The sequence below is a fragment of the Mobula birostris genome, chromosome X (genome assembly GCF_030028105.1).
Source record: "Mobula birostris isolate sMobBir1 chromosome X, sMobBir1.hap1, whole genome shotgun sequence".
Classification (NCBI taxonomy): Eukaryota; Metazoa; Chordata; class Chondrichthyes; order Myliobatiformes; family Myliobatidae; genus Mobula; species Mobula birostris.
In genome coordinates, this window is record NC_092402.1 from 56,026,970 (window position 1) to 56,045,409 (window position 18,440).

Here is an 18,440-nt window from a genome sequence, read left to right on the forward strand (position 1 = left end):
AGCCTGTGATTTGGAGTTTGGAGATTGTTTGGGTGTTTCATCGCTCTGCAGTCTCTCAGAGGATTCCGGGAGACAGGCAGTGTGCACAAACCTCGTGGCGAGAAGGTTGCGGGTGTCGGTGTATGAGCTGATGTTCCATTCCATTTTGCCAATGAAAGCTTCCATTGTTTGCCGATTAAAGTGATGAGGGAGATTGAAATATTGAGGTGAATGTGGAAGGTGAGTGCTGGCTGCCCGCCAATTGATCGCTGGTGGGATCGCTCTGCTGCTGGATAGGGGACAGCTTGCTGCTGTGCCCAGAGGATGTTACCTAGGTTTTCTGCTTTTTGGATATGGACTTGGACTATGGACTCTTTTTTTCAACTTTTTTTTATATTGTGTTTTTCGCCCAATCTTTCTTGTTTTTTTGTGTGTGTGTGGGATGGGGATTTGAGGGTTGATGTGCCTGTTCCATTTTTGTTTGTTTTTCTTGGTTTCATGGCTATCTGGAGAAGAAGAATTTCAGAGTTGTATACTTTGATAATAAACTAACCCTTGCATCAATGAGAAACTACACACAACACCTGACAAATAATCAATGCCTAAAGGAAGACAAACTGAGCAATGGTAAAAGATAGAACAAAAGGAGAAGGAATATAGAATATAACGTTACAGCTACAGAGAAAGTGCAGTGCAGGTCAACAGTAAGGTGCAAGGCCACAGTGAAGTAGATTGAAAGATCAGGATTTTGTCTTAATCATACAAGAGATCATCTCAATGGTCTTATAACACCATGATAGAAGCTGTCCTTGTGCCTGGTGGTACTTATTGCAAGCTTTTGTATCTTTTGCCTGATGGGACTGCAGGAGAAGAGAGAAGGTTCAGGAAGGGAGGGGGACTTGATTTTGCGAGGCAGCAAGAAGTCTAAATGGTGTCAAAGGAGGGAAGGCTGGCTTGTGTGATGAGCTGAATCATGTCCACAACTCTCTGCAGTTTCTTGCTGTCACAGGCAGAGCAGTTGCCACAGCAAGCCGTGGTGCAACTGGATAGGATGCTTTCTATGGTCCAGCAATAAAAATTGGTAAGGGTCAAGAGAGATATGCCAAATTTCTTTAGTCTTCTGAGGAAGGTAGAGGTAATGAATGCACTTTGTTGGCCATAGCATCTACTGTACATGGTTGGACCAGGACAAGATTAGGTGTGGAGAAGAAGTAAAAGTTTTGAAGGCATAAGAAAGTTTGAGTTCTGTCAACCAGGATAGATTATGACTTCTGGCTTTCACTGCAGAGAGTTGGGCTGTGCAGGGAAAGTGGTTCTCTGTTAGTAACCAGGTGACACAGAATTAAGTTAATTGTCAATGGAAACAGAGGTGGAGAAGTCTTTCCAATGTTGTGGTGCAGACTTCGCAAGCTGAAAGGAGGTCAGTAGAAATTCAGCATTAACTTTCCAAATGTGCATACCTTTCCTAGAAGGAAGAACTAAGGAGGGAGATTTACCAGTCACCGAGATTACCTTTCACACGAAGAAGGGAACAGACAAGTATCAATAGTGCATAAGTAAGGAGTGATCTCTCCGCCATCAGGGACCTGCAATGTGAGGGAAAAATATGGTTTTATTGATTGCATTTTAATGAAGGCTTTATCAAAATCAAGTTGGTATTCCCCATATTTCCTCCTCCATTACTAACTACACACCCTCCAAGGTTGCCTGAAACATGATTGGCAAAGTTTCACAGAGAGTCTGTGGAGAATCAGTACCCTTACGGTATAGGTCAAACATTAGTCACTTTCACACATATTTCTACAAGTACTTGAATCACGTCCAAGGGAACACTGACTGACCAAGCCTGAGAAATGAATGCTTCGTTAAAAGAATTTGGTGCCAACTTGTGCATATGGAAAATTATCTGATTCTCCATAAATCTCAGCAGGATCCATTACAAATTCCTAGGATAGGGACAGCTTGGGTTTGACTTGGAGTGTAGCTCCCTCTGCACTGTTTCATCACACACTCCTAGGGTCAGACACAGACCGAAGCTCCCTCTACACTGCTCCAGCATATTCTCTAACCTCGAGTTCAGGGATACAGCAGTTTTCAATGGTTAAAGAGAAAACGGCGGCTGAGAGGAAGATTGGGATTAGGGGAGATAAAGGTCACTCATCCCGGAAAAAGATTCAGAATAATGCACCCTTAGTTTCATGGATGCTTTGAGCATCTGTGATCAGAAGCCCTGATTTTCACTGGAGATGTTTGGTTCAAGGTCAGCAGCAATCCATCCCATTCTCCTGCTGTCTCTACACTTAGCCCCTACCCCCCCTATCCACAACCTGACGCCCAAGAAATATTTAGCTCCTGCTGATTGGAAAGGAGTCAGTGTGTTTGAGTGATCCATTGACTTTGGAGACCTTTGCACCCAAGTTGGTTCACACAGACAGGAGGAGGTGATTCCATACTTCCGGGCATTTTTTAATTTATTGAGATATTGCATGGAATAGGCCCTTCCGGCCCTTTGAGCCACGCCACTGGCAATTCCCCAATTTTAACCCTAGCCTACTCACAGGACAATTAACAATGACAAATTAATCTACCACCCCTATGTCTTTGGACTGTGAGAGGAAACTGGAGCACCTGGAAGAAAGCCACGCGATCACAGGTAGACACACTTACAGGCAGCGGCGGGAGTTGAAGCTGGGTGGCTGGGACTGTAAAATGTTGTGCTGCCCCACCCTATCTATAGCTGTGAGTTATCTACATACAGACCCTCCCTCAAATTTTGAGTGGAATTTCCAGATTACTATACACCGTCCCCCCATCACCCCTGTGGGAAGAGCCATTCCTTTTCCTTAATCTGAAGATGACACATGGGAAGAAAGATGTTCTCTCTGTCTACCTTGCCAGTTCCATTTGTCATTTTTACAAATCCAGTTTAATTGTACCTAAATTTTCAGTACTTGAGGGAATTCAGTTTGTATAACGTGTCTGTAATTAAATCCTTTCAGTTCTGCTAACTCTTGGATGAATCTGCCTCTCCTCACTTAAGGGCTATATCATACCTGAGGCGAGGATCACAGAACAAAAAGCAGTGGCCAGGCCCCCTATGCAACCATAACAGAGAGAGTCCAAGGGAATGAAAGTTATAGGTTCTCTTTTTCTAAAATAAAAACAGAGAACACCAGAAACACTCAACAGGTCAGGCAGCATCTGTGGAGAGAGAAATGAAGTTAATGTTTCAGGTCAGATGAAGAGTCTTGGATGTGAAATTTCAACTTGCTGAGCATCTCCAGCATTTTCTGTTCTTATTTCAGATTTGCAGTATCTGTCCTTTTAGTTCTTTCTTTCTCTCACTTGAGGATACTGCCCCCCCCCACCACCACTGTGGCCTCATTTTCATCCATGGATAAAAATCAAAAGTCAAAGTAAATTTGTTATCAAAGTACTGTACATACGTATATTAGATTAGATTAGATTATGAGGACACGCAGTCCTCCTTTATTGTCATTTAGTAATGCATGCATTAAGAAATGATACAATGCTCCTCCAGAATGATATCACAGAAACACAAGACAAACCAAGACTGAAAAACTGACAAAGACCACATAATTATAACATATAGTTACAATAGTGCAAAGCAATACCATAACTTGATAAAGAACAGACCATGGGCACAGTAAAAAAAAGTCTCAAAGTCTCTCGAAAGTCTCATCATCTCACGCAGGTGGTAGAAGGAAGAAAAACTTTCTTCCTGCCATGAGCTTCCAGTGCCGCAAACTTGCCGATGCAGCACCCTGGAAGCACCCCGACCACAGCCGACTCTTAGTCCGTCTGAAAACTTCGAGCCTCCGACCAGCCCTCCGACACTGAGCACTGAGCACTATCTCTGCTGAGCGCTTCGACCCCGCACCGGCCGCCAAGCAACAGGCAAAGCCGAGGATTCGGGGCCTTCCCCTCCGGAGATTCTCGATCGCACAGTAGCAGCGGCAGCGAAACAGGCATTTCAGAAGTTTCACCAGATGTTCCTCCCTGCTTCTCACGGCTGTCTCCATCAAATCAGGATTGTGCACGGTACCTACTTACAAACACGATATCATTTCGGAGTGGCCGCGGGGTCACCATATAGTACCTTGAGGTTCATCTTCTTGGAGGCATTTACAGAAAAATAAATAAATACAATAGAATTTATGAAAACTATACATAAACAAAGACCGACAAACAGCCAATGTGTAAAGGAAGACATATTGAGCAAATAAATAAATAAATAATACTGAGAACTTGATTTGTAGAGTCCTGGAAAGTGAGTCTGTAGTTTGTGGAATCAGTTCAGTGTTGAGGTGAGTGAAGTTAAAGTGTAATAAATGTTCCTGATCCTGTGGTGTGGGACCTGAGGATCATGTACCTCCTTCCCAATGGTAGTGATGAGAAGAGAGCATGGCCTGGATGGTGGCGGTACTTGTTGATGGATGCTGCTTTCTTGTGGCTGGACTTCTTGTAAATGTGCTTATAAGTGTGGAGAGTTTTGCCTGTGATGGACAGGGCTATATCTATTCACTTTCTGTCAGCTTTTCTATTCCTGAGCATTGGTGTTTCCATACCAGGCCGTGATGCAACCAGTCAGGATATTCTCCACTGTGCAGCTATAGAAGTTCGTCAAAGTTTGGATGACCACCCTTAACACAGTGAAAGCTGTCAAAGGATTTTTTTTTAAATCTTACCAGAAAGATGACAGCAGCATACTGGTGGAGCTACTGGATTCATGTCCAGAGATCTGCCAAATCTATCCAGTGGAAACTGAGAAATTTAAATTCAAGCAATGATATAAACATGTTTGAAAATATGACTATGAAACTACTAGACTGTAATATTACAAACCCTTCTGGTTCACTGAGGTGCTTTGATGTAACAAAACTGCTGCCCTTATCTGGACCCACTTAGGCCTATAAGTGACTCCAGGCCTGTTTGATTCTTTACTATTTCTTCAGTTTCAGGGCGATTATAGCTTCAAGTAGAGGCAGGAAAACTTGCATTGTTTTCTCTGGAGCATCAGAGGCTAAGGGGAGATCTGATAGAAGCTTGTAAAATTATGAGGACAATAGATTCCCTCTTCTCATTGCCACCATTGGGGAAGAGGTACAGGAGTCATACTTAATGTTTTAGGAACATCTTCCTCACCTCTGTCATCAGATTTCTGAACAGCCCATGAATGTTACCTCACTGTTCCTCTTTGTTTGCACTGTTCATTTATTTAGTAGCTTATAGCATTTTAAAAAATGTTTTTGCTGCCTCAAAACAACAAATTTCATGACACACAAGACAGTGATAATAAACATAATTCTGATTCAGAGATGTAGACAGTCAGATTCTTTTCCCCAGGATAAAAACATCAAATATTAGGACATAAGTTTAAGATGAGAGGTTGGAAAGATTAAAGGAAATGTTTTTTATACAGAGAGTGATAGGTGTGTGGAATGCACTGCTGAGGGTGGTGGTGGTGGATAGTGGTGTTTAAGAGGCTTTTTGACAGGAAATGGAAGGAAATGGAAATGGACGGAGTCTCCTATATGCAGAGAATGAAGGGACATAGATCATGTGCAGATAGTATAGACTTAGTTTGATTTAGAATGGGGTTCAGCACAACATGATGGGGGGAAATGGCCTGTTCCCGTGCTGTACTGTTCTATGTCCTATGTTGTAGTTAGGAATTCTGACCTTGTCAATATCCCTTGGATGAAAAAATAACAACAAAAAATTCCTCTAAGCCCTTTCTCCCACAAGCAGTTTCCAAGATGTGCCCTCTGACTGACTTGGCTGGGAATGCTTTGGAAAACTCCACTCCATCTCCGAGGCCCGTGTCTGCAGGTGAAGTCATCACAGAGGTGAATGGCTTACTGAAAACTTAAACAGGAAACAGATGCTTTGCGATTAAGAGACAAGAGATATGGTAATAACAGGAAGTGCCCTGGTCAAGCTTTGCGTGCTATCACCAGCTGCTTCCCAGTCCTATTGTTTGATTACTGGGAAGGTCCACACCTTTTGGAAGCAGCAATATACTTCTGTTCATTGACATTATCAGAATGCAGTGCAATATTTCACAGTGTTGAAAATAAACTGATATGGTGGATCAAGTAATTTGTATGTTTCCTGATAAGAGGCTGCCAAAAGAACAATCAAGAATCTGATAAACCACGCTGTGAGGTCGGGAGCGGTGATGTAACTGGATGCACGCAGCTTTAGCTTGCGTTTACACTGGATGGACTGATTTCCTAATGGCTTCTGCAGGATTGGCAACTGTCCCCAGCAACCCAATATCATGTGAATCGGTGCCAGCCTTTGCCATTCTTGCAGGGGAGTGAACAGACAGGAGTCATAGAGTCATAAGGAGTTACAGAAACACCCTGTGGCACAACCTGTCCGTGCTGGCCAAAATGCCAGTTCAAGTTTGCCTCATTTGTCTGCATTTGCACCATATCCCTGCAAGCCTTTCCCATCCCTGTACCTGCCCAAGTGCCTTTTAAATGTTGTTAATGTACCTTGCCTCAACCACTGCCCCTGGCAGCTCATGCCACATACCAACCACACTCTGGGTGAAAGAGTTGCCCCTCAGGGTGCCCCTGCTAAACCTATGTCATCTAGTTCCTTTGCTGCCATGATGAGGCCTCTCTCCGGTTGGAGGAGCAACACCTCATATTCCATCTGGGTAGCCTCCAACATGATGGCACGAACATTGATTTCTCTAACTTCCAGTAATTTCTGCCCCGCCGCACTTCACTTTTTTTAGTGGCCAGATGGGTTTTTACAATAATTCTGTTGTTTCACTCTTAGCATTAGCGAGGCCTTTTAAATTACTTAAATATAATGTCCCCAGTTGAATTCACACCTCCAAAACCATGTTCCAGGTCTCCCTATACTAGTCTAGCACCAACTTTCTCAACATGCTCACTTCAAATATCCATAACGATGAAATGGAAAAGACTACAGTGAGTGCAAAGGCTGCTCTGTATATATATGGGGAAGTTAGGGGAGAACACATACCAGAACTGATTGCAGTGTCAGGGGTGGAAAGGATGAGCAGCTTCAAGTTCCCAAGTGTCAACATCTTGAAGGATCTATCCTGGGCTCAACACATCGATGCAATCATGCCAGCAGCTCTACTTCATTAGGAGTTTGAGGAGATTTGGTAGGTCACCAAAGACTCGAGCAAATTTCCACAGCTGTACCGTGGAGAGCAATCTGACTGGTTGCATCACCGTCTGGGGTGGAGGCTCCATTGCGCAGGATCACGAGAGGCTGCAGAGGGTTGGAAGCGCAGCCAGATCCACCACAGGAACGACCCTTTCCACCATCAAGGACACCTTCATGAGATGATACCTCAAGAAGGAGGCATCCATCATTGAAGATCCTCACATTCTGGGACATGCCCGCTTCCCATTACTGTCGTTGAGAAGGAAGCACAGCAGCTTGAAAATCCACACTAAAGGTCTCAGAAGCAGCTTCTTCCCCTCCACCATCAGATTTCTGAATGGCCTATTAACCCATGGATTCTACCTCACTATTCCTTTTTGAAATCACGTATTTATTGTTGTAATTCATAGTCATTTTATGTTTTTGACCTCTGCTACCACAAAATATCCAATTCTGATATTCTGTCGGAAGAACTGAAACTCAAGTACTAAAGTTTCTCGTTTAGTCACGAGTTCAGTGAATAATCTGGAGTAATACCAAGTCATTTCCAGACACAGAAACGATCCTGTACATCATCTGGAAGGTTGCTAAACCCAATTGATTTCTACGGCAGTCTTTTGCAAACATAGTATCATCTTTATAAAGGAAATGGTACAGTAACTATGATGCTCTGTGCAGATGTGGAAAGTGTTCACACATTTCGTCTCAAAGTAGGAAAGCGACGTAGTGTATTGATCAATAATGCAAAACTGAGTCATATAGTCATATAGTGTGCCCTGCCACTAGACCACACCAGAATAAATTCCAAACTCTTGTTTAAGTTCCTAGCTTCCTACAGGTAACAGTGCGATTAGATCTCACCAGCATGACCAGATGCATTACAGCAAGCCCCTGTCTTGTCTGTTAGTCTAGCAATCTGTACAAAAAAGACTTGGACGGATATGAACTCATGAATGTAGTTAAGTCAGAAAGAACAGTGGCCAAACGTAGGCTGATTTTGGACACGTTAAAAAAAGTTCATTGTGGATAATGAACATGCTTTGAAGGATTTAGACATATTGGATTACAATGCACAGAATAATGATGGTAAAAACAAACAGATAAAGACGAAGAGAGCATGACTGGTAAAGCAACCTCTATGAGACAGTGAAGACACTATATAGGGTGCTCACTGATACCTCCTGTAACTAATAAAGTGGCCACTGGGTGTACGTTTGTGGTCTTCTGCTGCTGTAGCCCATCCACTTCCAAATTCGATGTGTTGTGCGTTCAGGGATGCTCTTCTGCACACCACTGTTGTAACACGTGGTTATTTGAGTCACTGTCACCTTCCTGTCAGCTTGAACCAGTCTGGCCATTCTCCTCTGGCCTCTCTCATTAACAAGGCGTTTCCACCCACAGATCTGCCACTCAGTGGATTTTTTTTTCAATAGTTCAATGGTTATTTAGTATCAGAGAATGTGTACAATATACAACCTGAAATTCTTGCTCTTTTCAAACATCCACAAAAACAGAAGAGAACCCCAAAGAATGAATGATTGCAAAATGTTAGAACCCCAAAGCCCCCTCTCCTGCCTCCCACGCAAAAGCAGCAGCAAGCATCAACCCCTCCACCCCACCTACTTCAGCAAAAAGCATCGGCACCCATCACCCGCCAAGCAAGCACTACAAAAGCCCCCAAAGGGAGACCATGATCTGCAGTCCAACAAAAGCTAATTGTTCACCCAACAATTTGACGTGCCACAGGCACAAGAGACAGAGAGGTGTCTTTGTCACACCCTTTTCACAGTGAGAAGGAGACCAATAAAACAAAAGAGCTTGCTTATTATGATGTTACAATCTGCTGGGTTGCTTTTATTCCAACTTCTCCAACTCAAGAATTGGCGGTAAATGCTCCTGCACCATCGAGGGAGAGAGAGGGAGAGGGAGGGGGAGGGGGAGAGGGAGAGGGAGGGGGAGGGAGAGAGGGAGAGGGAGGGAAGAGGGGGAGAGAGAGAGAGAGAGAGAGAGAGAGAATCCGCTGTTCATGATGTTCTGCTTCTCCTGCAACACCTCAGTCAGTGACACCAGCATGGAATCGATTCATCCACAGGGCCACAGAACCTTACCTTGAAGGCGAACATCTTTCAGGCCGCTTCCTGGGGATATTGAAAAACAGCCGCACAGTAAGCTCCAGAGGTGGGAACCACCACCATAAAGATCAGTTTGAGTGCAGCTGTAGATCATGGACTCCGACTTGTCACAGACTTTGTTTCTCGCACCATTCTCAATAATCTCTAGATATTTGTGCGTGGAAATCCCAGATTAGCAGTTTCTGAGATACTCAAACCACCCCGTCTGGCATTAATAATCATTCTGCAGTCAAAGTCGCTTAGATCACCTCACATTTCATTCAGATGTTTGCTCTGAACAGAAACTGAACCTCTTGACCATATCTGCATGCTTTTATGTATGAGTTGCTCCCACATGATTGGCTGATTAGATATTTGCATTAAAAAGCAGGTGTACCTAATAAATTAACATCTATGTGTGTATATATAAATTAAAAATTGCATTGCAAAATCCTTTTCCAAGTGTTAACATAGTTTGAAAACCAAAGCAACACAAGCGCTCATACTACCCCTGGTGTATTATAACCTTCCGATATTTGAGGGGCTTTCCCACCCATTTTGACCATTCATGTGCAGGAGAGGAAGGACTCCAGCTTAGATTCTATCTCACAGAGTCTTTGTATTGGTCACTTAGAGCTTCAGTGCATCTGTCAGCTTGTATTCCTACAACGTGGAATGCACCAGTAAGCAGCTTTCTCTCATGGTCATCTCATTGGGTGGAGATAGGTGAGCAGCGGCGAGAGGCACATTGTCTCTCTACTGTGCTCTGCCCCAATACTGCCAACTATTCTTTACTGCCGATGCTGATGACCCAGAAAGTAATCTTTAATGTAGAACTTTAACTTCCTTTAATGTAGATTTCCACATTGCAGCTGTATGAAACTTTGGTTAGCCTTCAATCATTAGATTCTGCAATGGTTCTGGAGGACTGGAAAATTGCAAATGTCACTCCACTCTTTAAGAAAGAGAGGAGGCAGAAGAAAATAAATTATAGGCTAGTTAGTCTGACTTCAGTGGTTGGAGAGATGTTGGAGTCAATTGTTAAGGATGAGGTTTCGGGTTACTTGGAGGCACATGAGAATAAAGGCCGTAGTCAGCATAATTTCCTAAAGGGGAAATCTTGCCTGAGAAATCTGTTGGATTCTTTGAAGAAATACCAAGCAGGATAGACAAAAGAGAATCAGTTGATGTTGTGTACTTGGATTTTTAGAAGGCCTTTGACTAAAGGCTGATGTGCGTCAAATGTACGCTGTAGGCACGGCGTAGCCGCGTACCCTACGCTGAACCCTATGCCGCAGCCTGACGCGCACCTTTCCCAAAATGTTACTACGCGTCGCGGCAATGCAGACCGCAACAACTGTGATTGGTCTGCTTGGTAGCATCGCATTTCCTCCTACACTGCAATAGCTTCCCATTGGGTGACTGAAGGGCAGGGAAGGAACTCTGGCTGCAATGCTTTCCATAAAGCTTTACAGACCTCCGAAATTATGGAGGACTCTGTGCTTGACTCCAGTTTGTAGCTAGCTGCTACAGCCTGTTGACTTCCACCTGAAGCTAAAACTTGAATGGTGATTGCCAGTCTCTGAGTATACTGTGGGTACACTGATGCAAAATAAATGGTTGGAGACGATGAACCAAATTGTCAAATCTACCTGCCGATATCCGAAAATATTTGAAATGCATTTCCTCGTCCATGTCTCTCTGTGGCCGGATAAGCACAGAAAATTTACCTTCCTTTTGTTTCAGTTGCCATTGTTTGAAGTTTGAGTTTCTTTGTGTTGAGTTTCAACACGAAGAAACTCAACACAGTGGCATAGAAACCCCACTGCCAACTAGCATTTGATGAATTGCAGACACACCAATGCACAAGTATAAATGCTCACAATGGCGTAGGCCACGGTATAAGCTAGTATGTGCAAGTATAAATCAGCCTTAAGTGCCACACATGAGGCTGCTTAACAAGTTATGAGCTCATGGTATTACAGAAAAGATTGTAGCACGGATAAAGCATTGGCTGATTGGCAGGAGGCAAAGTGTGGGAATACAGGGAGCCTTTTCTGGCTGGCTGCCGGTGACCCATGGTGTTCCACAGGGATCTGTGTTTGGACCGATTCTTTTTACGTTATATGTCAATGACTTGGATGATGGAATTGATAGCTTTGTGGCCAAATTTGTGGATGATATGAAGATATGTGGAAGGGCAAGCAGTTTTGAGGAAGTAGAAAGGCTACAGAGGACTAAGGCAGATTAGGAGAATGGGCAAAGAAGTGACAGAAGGAATACAGTGTTGGGAAGTGTGTGGTCATGCACTTCGGTAGAAGGAATAAAGTCATAGACTATTTTCTGAGCAGGGAGAAAAATCAAAAATCAGAGATCAAAGTGACTTGGGAGTCTTTGTCCAGGATTCTCTAAGAGTTAACTTGTAGGTTGAGTCGGAGGTAGGGAAGTCAAATGCAATGTTAGCGTTAATTTCAAGAGGACTAGAACATAAAAACAAGATTTTAATGCAGAGGCTTTATAAGGCATTGGTCAGACCAAACTTGGAGTATTGTGAGTAGTTTTGGGCCCCTTAGTCAGGAAGTGGAAAGGAGTTAAGGAGCCAGTGTAGAGCACCCGTGTGGCTGTCCCCCTCAACAACAGGGATGTCACTTTGGATACTGCTGGGGGGGAGGAAAGTCACAGTGGTCAGGTCTCTGACACTGGGTCTGTCCTGCGACTCAGAAGGGAAGGGGGAAGAAGAGGCACACTGTGGTGATAGGGGATTCATTAGTTAGGGGAATGGACAGGAGGTTCTTGGCTGAGAATAACATTCCCGGATGGCGTTGCCACCCATGTGCGAGGGTCCAGGATAACTCAGATCGAGTCCTCAGCATTCTGAAGTGGGAGGGTGAATGGCCAGAAGTAATGGTCCATGTAGGTACTAATGACATGGGTGGGATGAGTGACGAGGTTCTACAAAGGGAGTTAGGCGCTAAGTTAAAGGGCAGGACCTCCAGGGTTGTGATCTCAGGACTGCTACTGTGCCACACGCTAGTGAGGCCGGAACTAGCAAGATTATACAGTTTCATACATAGATAAGGGATTGGTGTAAGAGGGAGAAAATCAGATTTTTGGATCACTGGGCTGTCTTGCAGGGAAGGTGGGACCAGTACAGAAGGGATGGTTTGCACCCGAACTGGAGGGGACTAATAAATGGCAGATGGAATACAGTGTCGGGAAGTGTATGGTCGCACACTTCAGTTGAAGAAATGAAAAGGTTGACTATTTTCTAAATGGTGAGAAAATATAAAAAATACTGAGTTGCAAAGGGACTTGGGGGTCCTTGTGCAGGATTCACTAAAGGTTAATTTGCAGGTCGAGTCTGTGGTGAGGAATGCAAATGCAATGTTAGCATTCATTTCAAGAGGACAAGAACATAAAAGCAAGGATGTAATGTTGAAACTTTATAAAGCATTGGTGAGGCCTCACTTGGAGTATTGTGAGCAGGTTTGGGTGTCTTACCTTAGAAAGGATATGCTGAAACTGGAGAGGGTTCAAAGGATTCCAGGATTGAATAGCTTGTCATATGAAGAGGACTGATGGCTCTGGTACTGAATTCACTAGAATTCAGAAGAATGAGGGGTGATCTCATTGAAACCTATTGATTGGTGAAAGGTTTCCTATGGTGAAGATGTTTCCTATGGTGGGAGAGTCTCAGTCCAGAGGACACAGTCTCAGAATAGAGGAATATCCTTTTAGAATGGAGATGAGGAGGAATTTCTTCAGCCAGAGAGTAGTGAATCTGTGGAATTCTTTGCCACAGGCAGCTGTGGAGGCCAAGTCTTTATGTATATTTAAGGCAGAGTTTGATAGATTTTTGATTGGTCTGGCCATGAAGGGATATGGGGAGAAGGCAGAGACTGGGGCTGAGAGGGAAATTGGATCAGCCATGATGAGATGGCGGAGCAGACTCAATGGGCCAAATGGCCTAATTCTGCTCCTATATCTTATGGTCTTATGATCTTATCTAAGAAATCAGGTGACAAGATAGAGATATGACTCTACCAAAGGAGATGTAAGGCACTCCTTCCCCCTGCTAGTCTGCAGGTCAGCCTTGGGAAAGGTGCAGCACCTGCTTAGCCCTGATCAGGGTCATGTGAAGCCATGGGAGCAGGTGGTGGATGGTCATATGAGCAGCTGGTGCAGATCACAAGTCCTGGTTATGCGACCAGTGTCGCCAGGCAGACAATCTCTGAAAAGTATTGATAATGACTGGGGCCCCCTGTCTTGTAAAGACACTGCCCAGGAAAAGGCAATGGCAAACCACTTCTGCAGAAAAATTTGCTGAGAACTATCATGGTCATGGAAATACCATGATCATATGACACGGCACATAAAAAATGAATCTAAGAAAATACGTGCTGGCATTGGAGAGGGTTGATGAGAATGAATCTGCATATGATAAGCTTATCATATGAAAAGTGATTGGTGGCCCTGGGCCTGTACTCACTGGAATTTAGACAAGTTGTGGGGAGTGGGGTGGAGAATCTCATCGAAACCTATCAAATATTGAAAGGCATAGGTAGAGTGGATGTGGAGAGGATGTTTCCGATAGTGAGTGAATTTAGGACCAGAGGGCACAGCCTCAGAATACCAAGATGTCCCTTTAGGACAGAGATGAGGAGGAATTTCTTTTGCCAGAGGGTAAAAGAATCTGTGGAATTTATTGCGACAGCTGGCTGTGCAGGCCAAGTCATCTGGTATATTTAAAGTGGAGGTTGATCGGTTCTTGGTTATTCAGGGTGTCAAAGGTTATGGAGAGAAGGCAGGAGAATGGGGTTGAGAGGGATAATAAATCAGCCATGATGGAATGGCGGGGAAAACTTGATGGGCTGAATTGCCTAATTCTGCTCCTTTGTCTTATGGTTTTATGGTCTTATTTGGAATATTGTGTGTGATTCTGGTCATCACATTACAGGAAGGATGTGGAAGCTTTAGAGAAGGTGCAGAAAAGGTGCACTTGGTGAGGCCGCCCTTCAAGTCCCTTTTAAATCTTTCCCTCTCAATTTAAACCTGTGCCCTCTAGCTTTGGACTCCCCTGCTCTGGGAAAACGACTGTGACCATGTCGCTCATGATGGTATAGACCTCTATCAGCTCACCCCTTGGCCTTTGACAAGATCCTAATCTTCAGTAGGGGTCATGGTGGAGTAGCGGCTAGCATAACACTATTATAGCATTTGTGACCCTGGTTCGATTCTCACCACTGTCTGCAACGAGTCTGTATGTTCTTCCCATGACTTTCTTCTGATCTCTTCCCACATTCTAAAAACGTATGGGTTAGCAGGTTAATTGGTCAGGCATGGGTGTATTTGGGGGGGAGGCACAAGCTCACTGGTCCGGAAGGGCCTGTTACTTCTAAATAAATAAATGAATGAATAAATAAGCAAGTTGGATGGATCACCCTCTGCTGTCCTTCTTACTAACACCTGGGGACTGAAGTATAAATTGGGAGAACCGTCCCTTCAACCAGTTAAGTAACAGACTGATGGGGTCCCTCTATTGGAATCGTACCTTTGCCAATATCCCAGACTCCCCCATCGCTACCCTGGGTATGTTATCGCTGTAATGCTTTCTCAGCCTGCGACCATCATTGGCCACTGCTCCATCATTTGGGGTGCTTGTTGGACATTTTGCAATCATGCATTCCATTTGCAAGTCACCCCAACCCCCCCAGATTCTGAAGCAGCCCTTGCCCGCATGCAACACAACTTGAAGAGCATTCCGGCACAGGCAAATAACATTGATTCCAGGCAACGACCATTGCCAATGAGAGAGAGCCCAACCAATTCTTCTTGAGATAAAGCTCTGAGAGTTACATTAAGGCACTCTCCACAAGAGTGTTTGATGCTTGGGAGCAACACAAAAGAGCCTTTTGTTTAAGCTCAAAAGAGTGAAGAAGAGATTTAAGTTACAAGGATGTTGCTGGGACTCCAAGGACAGTGGCTTTGCAGGTTTGGACTTAATTCCTTTGAGAGTAGGAGACTGAGAGGCGATCTTACAGAAGTGTAAAATCTCATGAGGGGGCAGACAAGGTGACTGCACACAGTCTTTTTCCTGGGGTTGCAGGACGAAGAACTGGAGGTCCCAGGTTTAATGTGAGAGGGGAGAGATTCAAGAGAAGCCCGAAGAGCAACATTTTCAGCCAGAAGTCGGTTCGTATATGGAAAGAGCTACCACAGGAAGTGTTTGAGGCAGGTACATTAATAATATTTAAAAGGCGCACGGGCAGGTACAGGGATAGGAAAGGTTTAGAGGGACATGGCCTAATATTGACAAATGGGCCTAGCTTAGATGGGAATCAGCATGGACCAGTTGGGCCAAAGGGCTTGTTTCTGTGCTGCATAACTCTATATTAAATTACCTCTTATGTTTAAACAATGAGTTTTAGTATTAGACTCTCTCATGATCCTCTATTCAGGGGATCTTCCACTCAGTGTGCTCATGGTTGTCTGAATTGAGTACAAGAGAACACTGGGACAGAAAGAAGCCATTCAGCTTGCCCCGGCTGTTCTACTAATCAGTGAGGTCATGGCGGACCCGTGTGCCATCGTTCCTAAGGGTTGCATGTATGGGTTGGAACAGGTAGAATGATAAACTTGCTTACAGCAGCATCACAGGTATGCAGGTACAGACAACATGCAGACCTTAAATTATACTAGACAGCAAAGGAAAAAAAAGACGAGCTAGATATGCCCCCTCCAGCTGCAACATGCCACTGAGCATAGTGGTAGTTTGAAATGCATTTTGAGAAGGTTGATTAGCAAGTAGGAAATGCAGAATACTTCTCACAAGGTACATGGAGACTAGAGGAGGAAATGCCCCATGCTCGATGTTCTCCGGACATTTTCCGACTATGCTTCTGTTAAAAGGTTGTTGTTGAAAGGAACAAACAGCACACATTCAAAGGATGGTGATTGTAATCACGAGCCTTAAAAAAATACAGGTGTCCTGTTGGGTAACCTTGGTTTTGAAACTTGTTTTTATTTTAAGTAGGAAATTGGGAAACAAAGCCACGTACGCATTGAGCAACTCGAGGCGCCGGGGCCACCGTGCTGCCACTGGCTGTGCCCTATGGTCTAGACATTGCGTGTGTCTTTCACTTCTTCATTAAAGTCTTGGAGCAAACAATCTTCGCCTTGAGCACAAAGTAATGAAGAGGTTTCCGCGGCAACTCGGAGACTAATTTCAGGACAAAGGGCGTGCTAGCTTACAGCCAGGAAGCTGACAAAGTAGTATTTACATTCCAAATGTTTGAACTTTATGGAACAAGAATAACTCAATTCAATCACTCAAGGTCAGAACAATTAGGAATGGATATATAGCTCTTAGCAGACAGGAGAAGACTAGGCCAAGAACAAATCTGCTTCCCAGTCGCCATTCCTTCCTTGAAAAATTACCCCTCCACCCTCTTTATCCTTAGCCAGAGGAGGCAAGACTAATGACTGATGCAACACAGCAGTTAAACAGGGAAGTTTTACACTCGTGTTATCAATTATTATGTAGCCATTGGTAAGGCTTGCTGGCTTCAGTTTGTATTTTCAGCTCAGAGACAGACTGTTCATGTGCTTTTTACTCGTCTTTTGGCAAAAAGAGATTTGATTTTAAAGAAATGTTTGGTGACTATGATACAAAATTGAGTGACCAGCCTCTGGAATGAGATCCTTCACATGAAACAACACTAGTAAAACCCCTCTTTCCTTGCAGGAGATCACACGTTCCCTTTTGCCTCATTTCTCCCCATGTTGTTACTCTTGTGTTCTTTCACCATTGAGCAGTGTTGACCAAAACAGATGAAAATGGAAAGTCCATGTCCAAATTAGGAGCTGCTGTGGACAATGTGCACTTGACAAAAGTTGTTCTCTGAGTAATTTAATCAGCAAGCTTTTATTGATTGATAAATCTTTACTAATGAGCTCTCATGGAAAGGCCCTAAGAAGTCTTTATAAGACCTTCTGAGTCCAATTCATGATGCACTTCAAGATAATGAAATAAATGATCTCAGTAAGGGATTAAATCAAAGGAGATGGAATAGTGCCAAATTTGAGTAACAGAATAGGTGGATAACAACAGGAATTCTGCAGATGCTGGAAATTCAAGCAACACGCATTAAAGTTGCTGGTGAACGCAGCAGGCCAGGCAGCATCTCTAGGAAGAGGTACAGTCGACGTTTCAGGCCGAGACCCTTCGTCAGGACTAACTGAAGGAAGAGTGAGTAAGGGATTTGAAAGTTGGAGGGGGAGGGGGAGATCCAAAATGATAGGAGAAGACAGGAGGGGGAGGGATGGAGCCAAGAGCTGGACAGGTGATTGGCAAAAGGGATACGAGAGGATCATGGGACAGGAGGTCTGGGAAGAAAGACAAGGAGGTGGGGGGGGGGACCCAGAGGATGGGCAAGGGGTATATTCAGAGGGACAGAAGGAGAAAAAGGAAAGTGAGAGAAAGAATGTGTGTATAAAAATAAGTAACAGATGGGGTACAAGGGGGAGGTGGGGCATTAGCGGAAGTTAGAGAAGTCGATGTTCATGCCATCAGGTTGGAGGCTTCCCGGACGGAATATAAGGTGTTGTTCCTCCAACCTGAGTGTGGTTTCATCTTTACAGTAGAGGTGGAGGAGGAGAGGTTGTCTAATTTAACAGATTGGGGTCTGTTAGTCAGAAAGTCCAAGGTCCAATTGCAGAGGGATGAACTGATACCAAGCTGGCGAAGTTTGGCGATCAGCTTGGAGGGGATCACAGTATTGAATGCCGAACTAAAGTCAATGAACAGCATTCTGACGTAAGAGTTGGGGCTGTCCAGGTGGGTCAGGGCAGAATGAAGTGCCATGGAGATGGCGTCCTCTGTAGATCTGTTGGTGTGATAGGCAAATTGATGGGGGTCCAGGGTAGTGGGCAGACAGGATCTCAGATGTGATAGAACCAGTCTCTCAAAGCACTTTGCAATGATGGGGCTGAGTGCAACTGGGCAGAAGTCATTCAGGCCCATGGCAGCGGAACACAACTAATTATGACACCTAATCCTTTCTTTCCACACGTGCTCCACATCCCTCCAGTCATATTCATGTGTCCATGAGCCTCATAAACACCTCTATTGTATCTGCCTCCTCCAGCCCTGGCAATGCATTCCAGCCTGTCCTG

At 44.3% G+C, this 18,440-nt stretch overlaps 1 protein-coding gene across 4 annotated transcripts in view; it reads right to left on the reverse strand.

Annotated features, from left to right (window-relative positions):
• Positions 1-18,440, reverse strand: part of LOC140191684 (activin receptor type-1-like) — a 131,828-nt gene that overhangs the window by 76,060 nt on the left and 37,328 nt on the right. For all 4 annotated transcript variants that reach the window (XM_072249326.1, XM_072249323.1, XM_072249324.1 and 1 more), the window contains one exon: positions 1,492-1,565. In XM_072249326.1, the coding sequence (XP_072105427.1) occupies positions 1,492-1,558 (67 nt within the window). In that variant the 5' untranslated portion in view covers positions 1,559-1,565. The remainder of the gene's footprint in view (positions 1-1,491; positions 1,566-18,440) is intronic.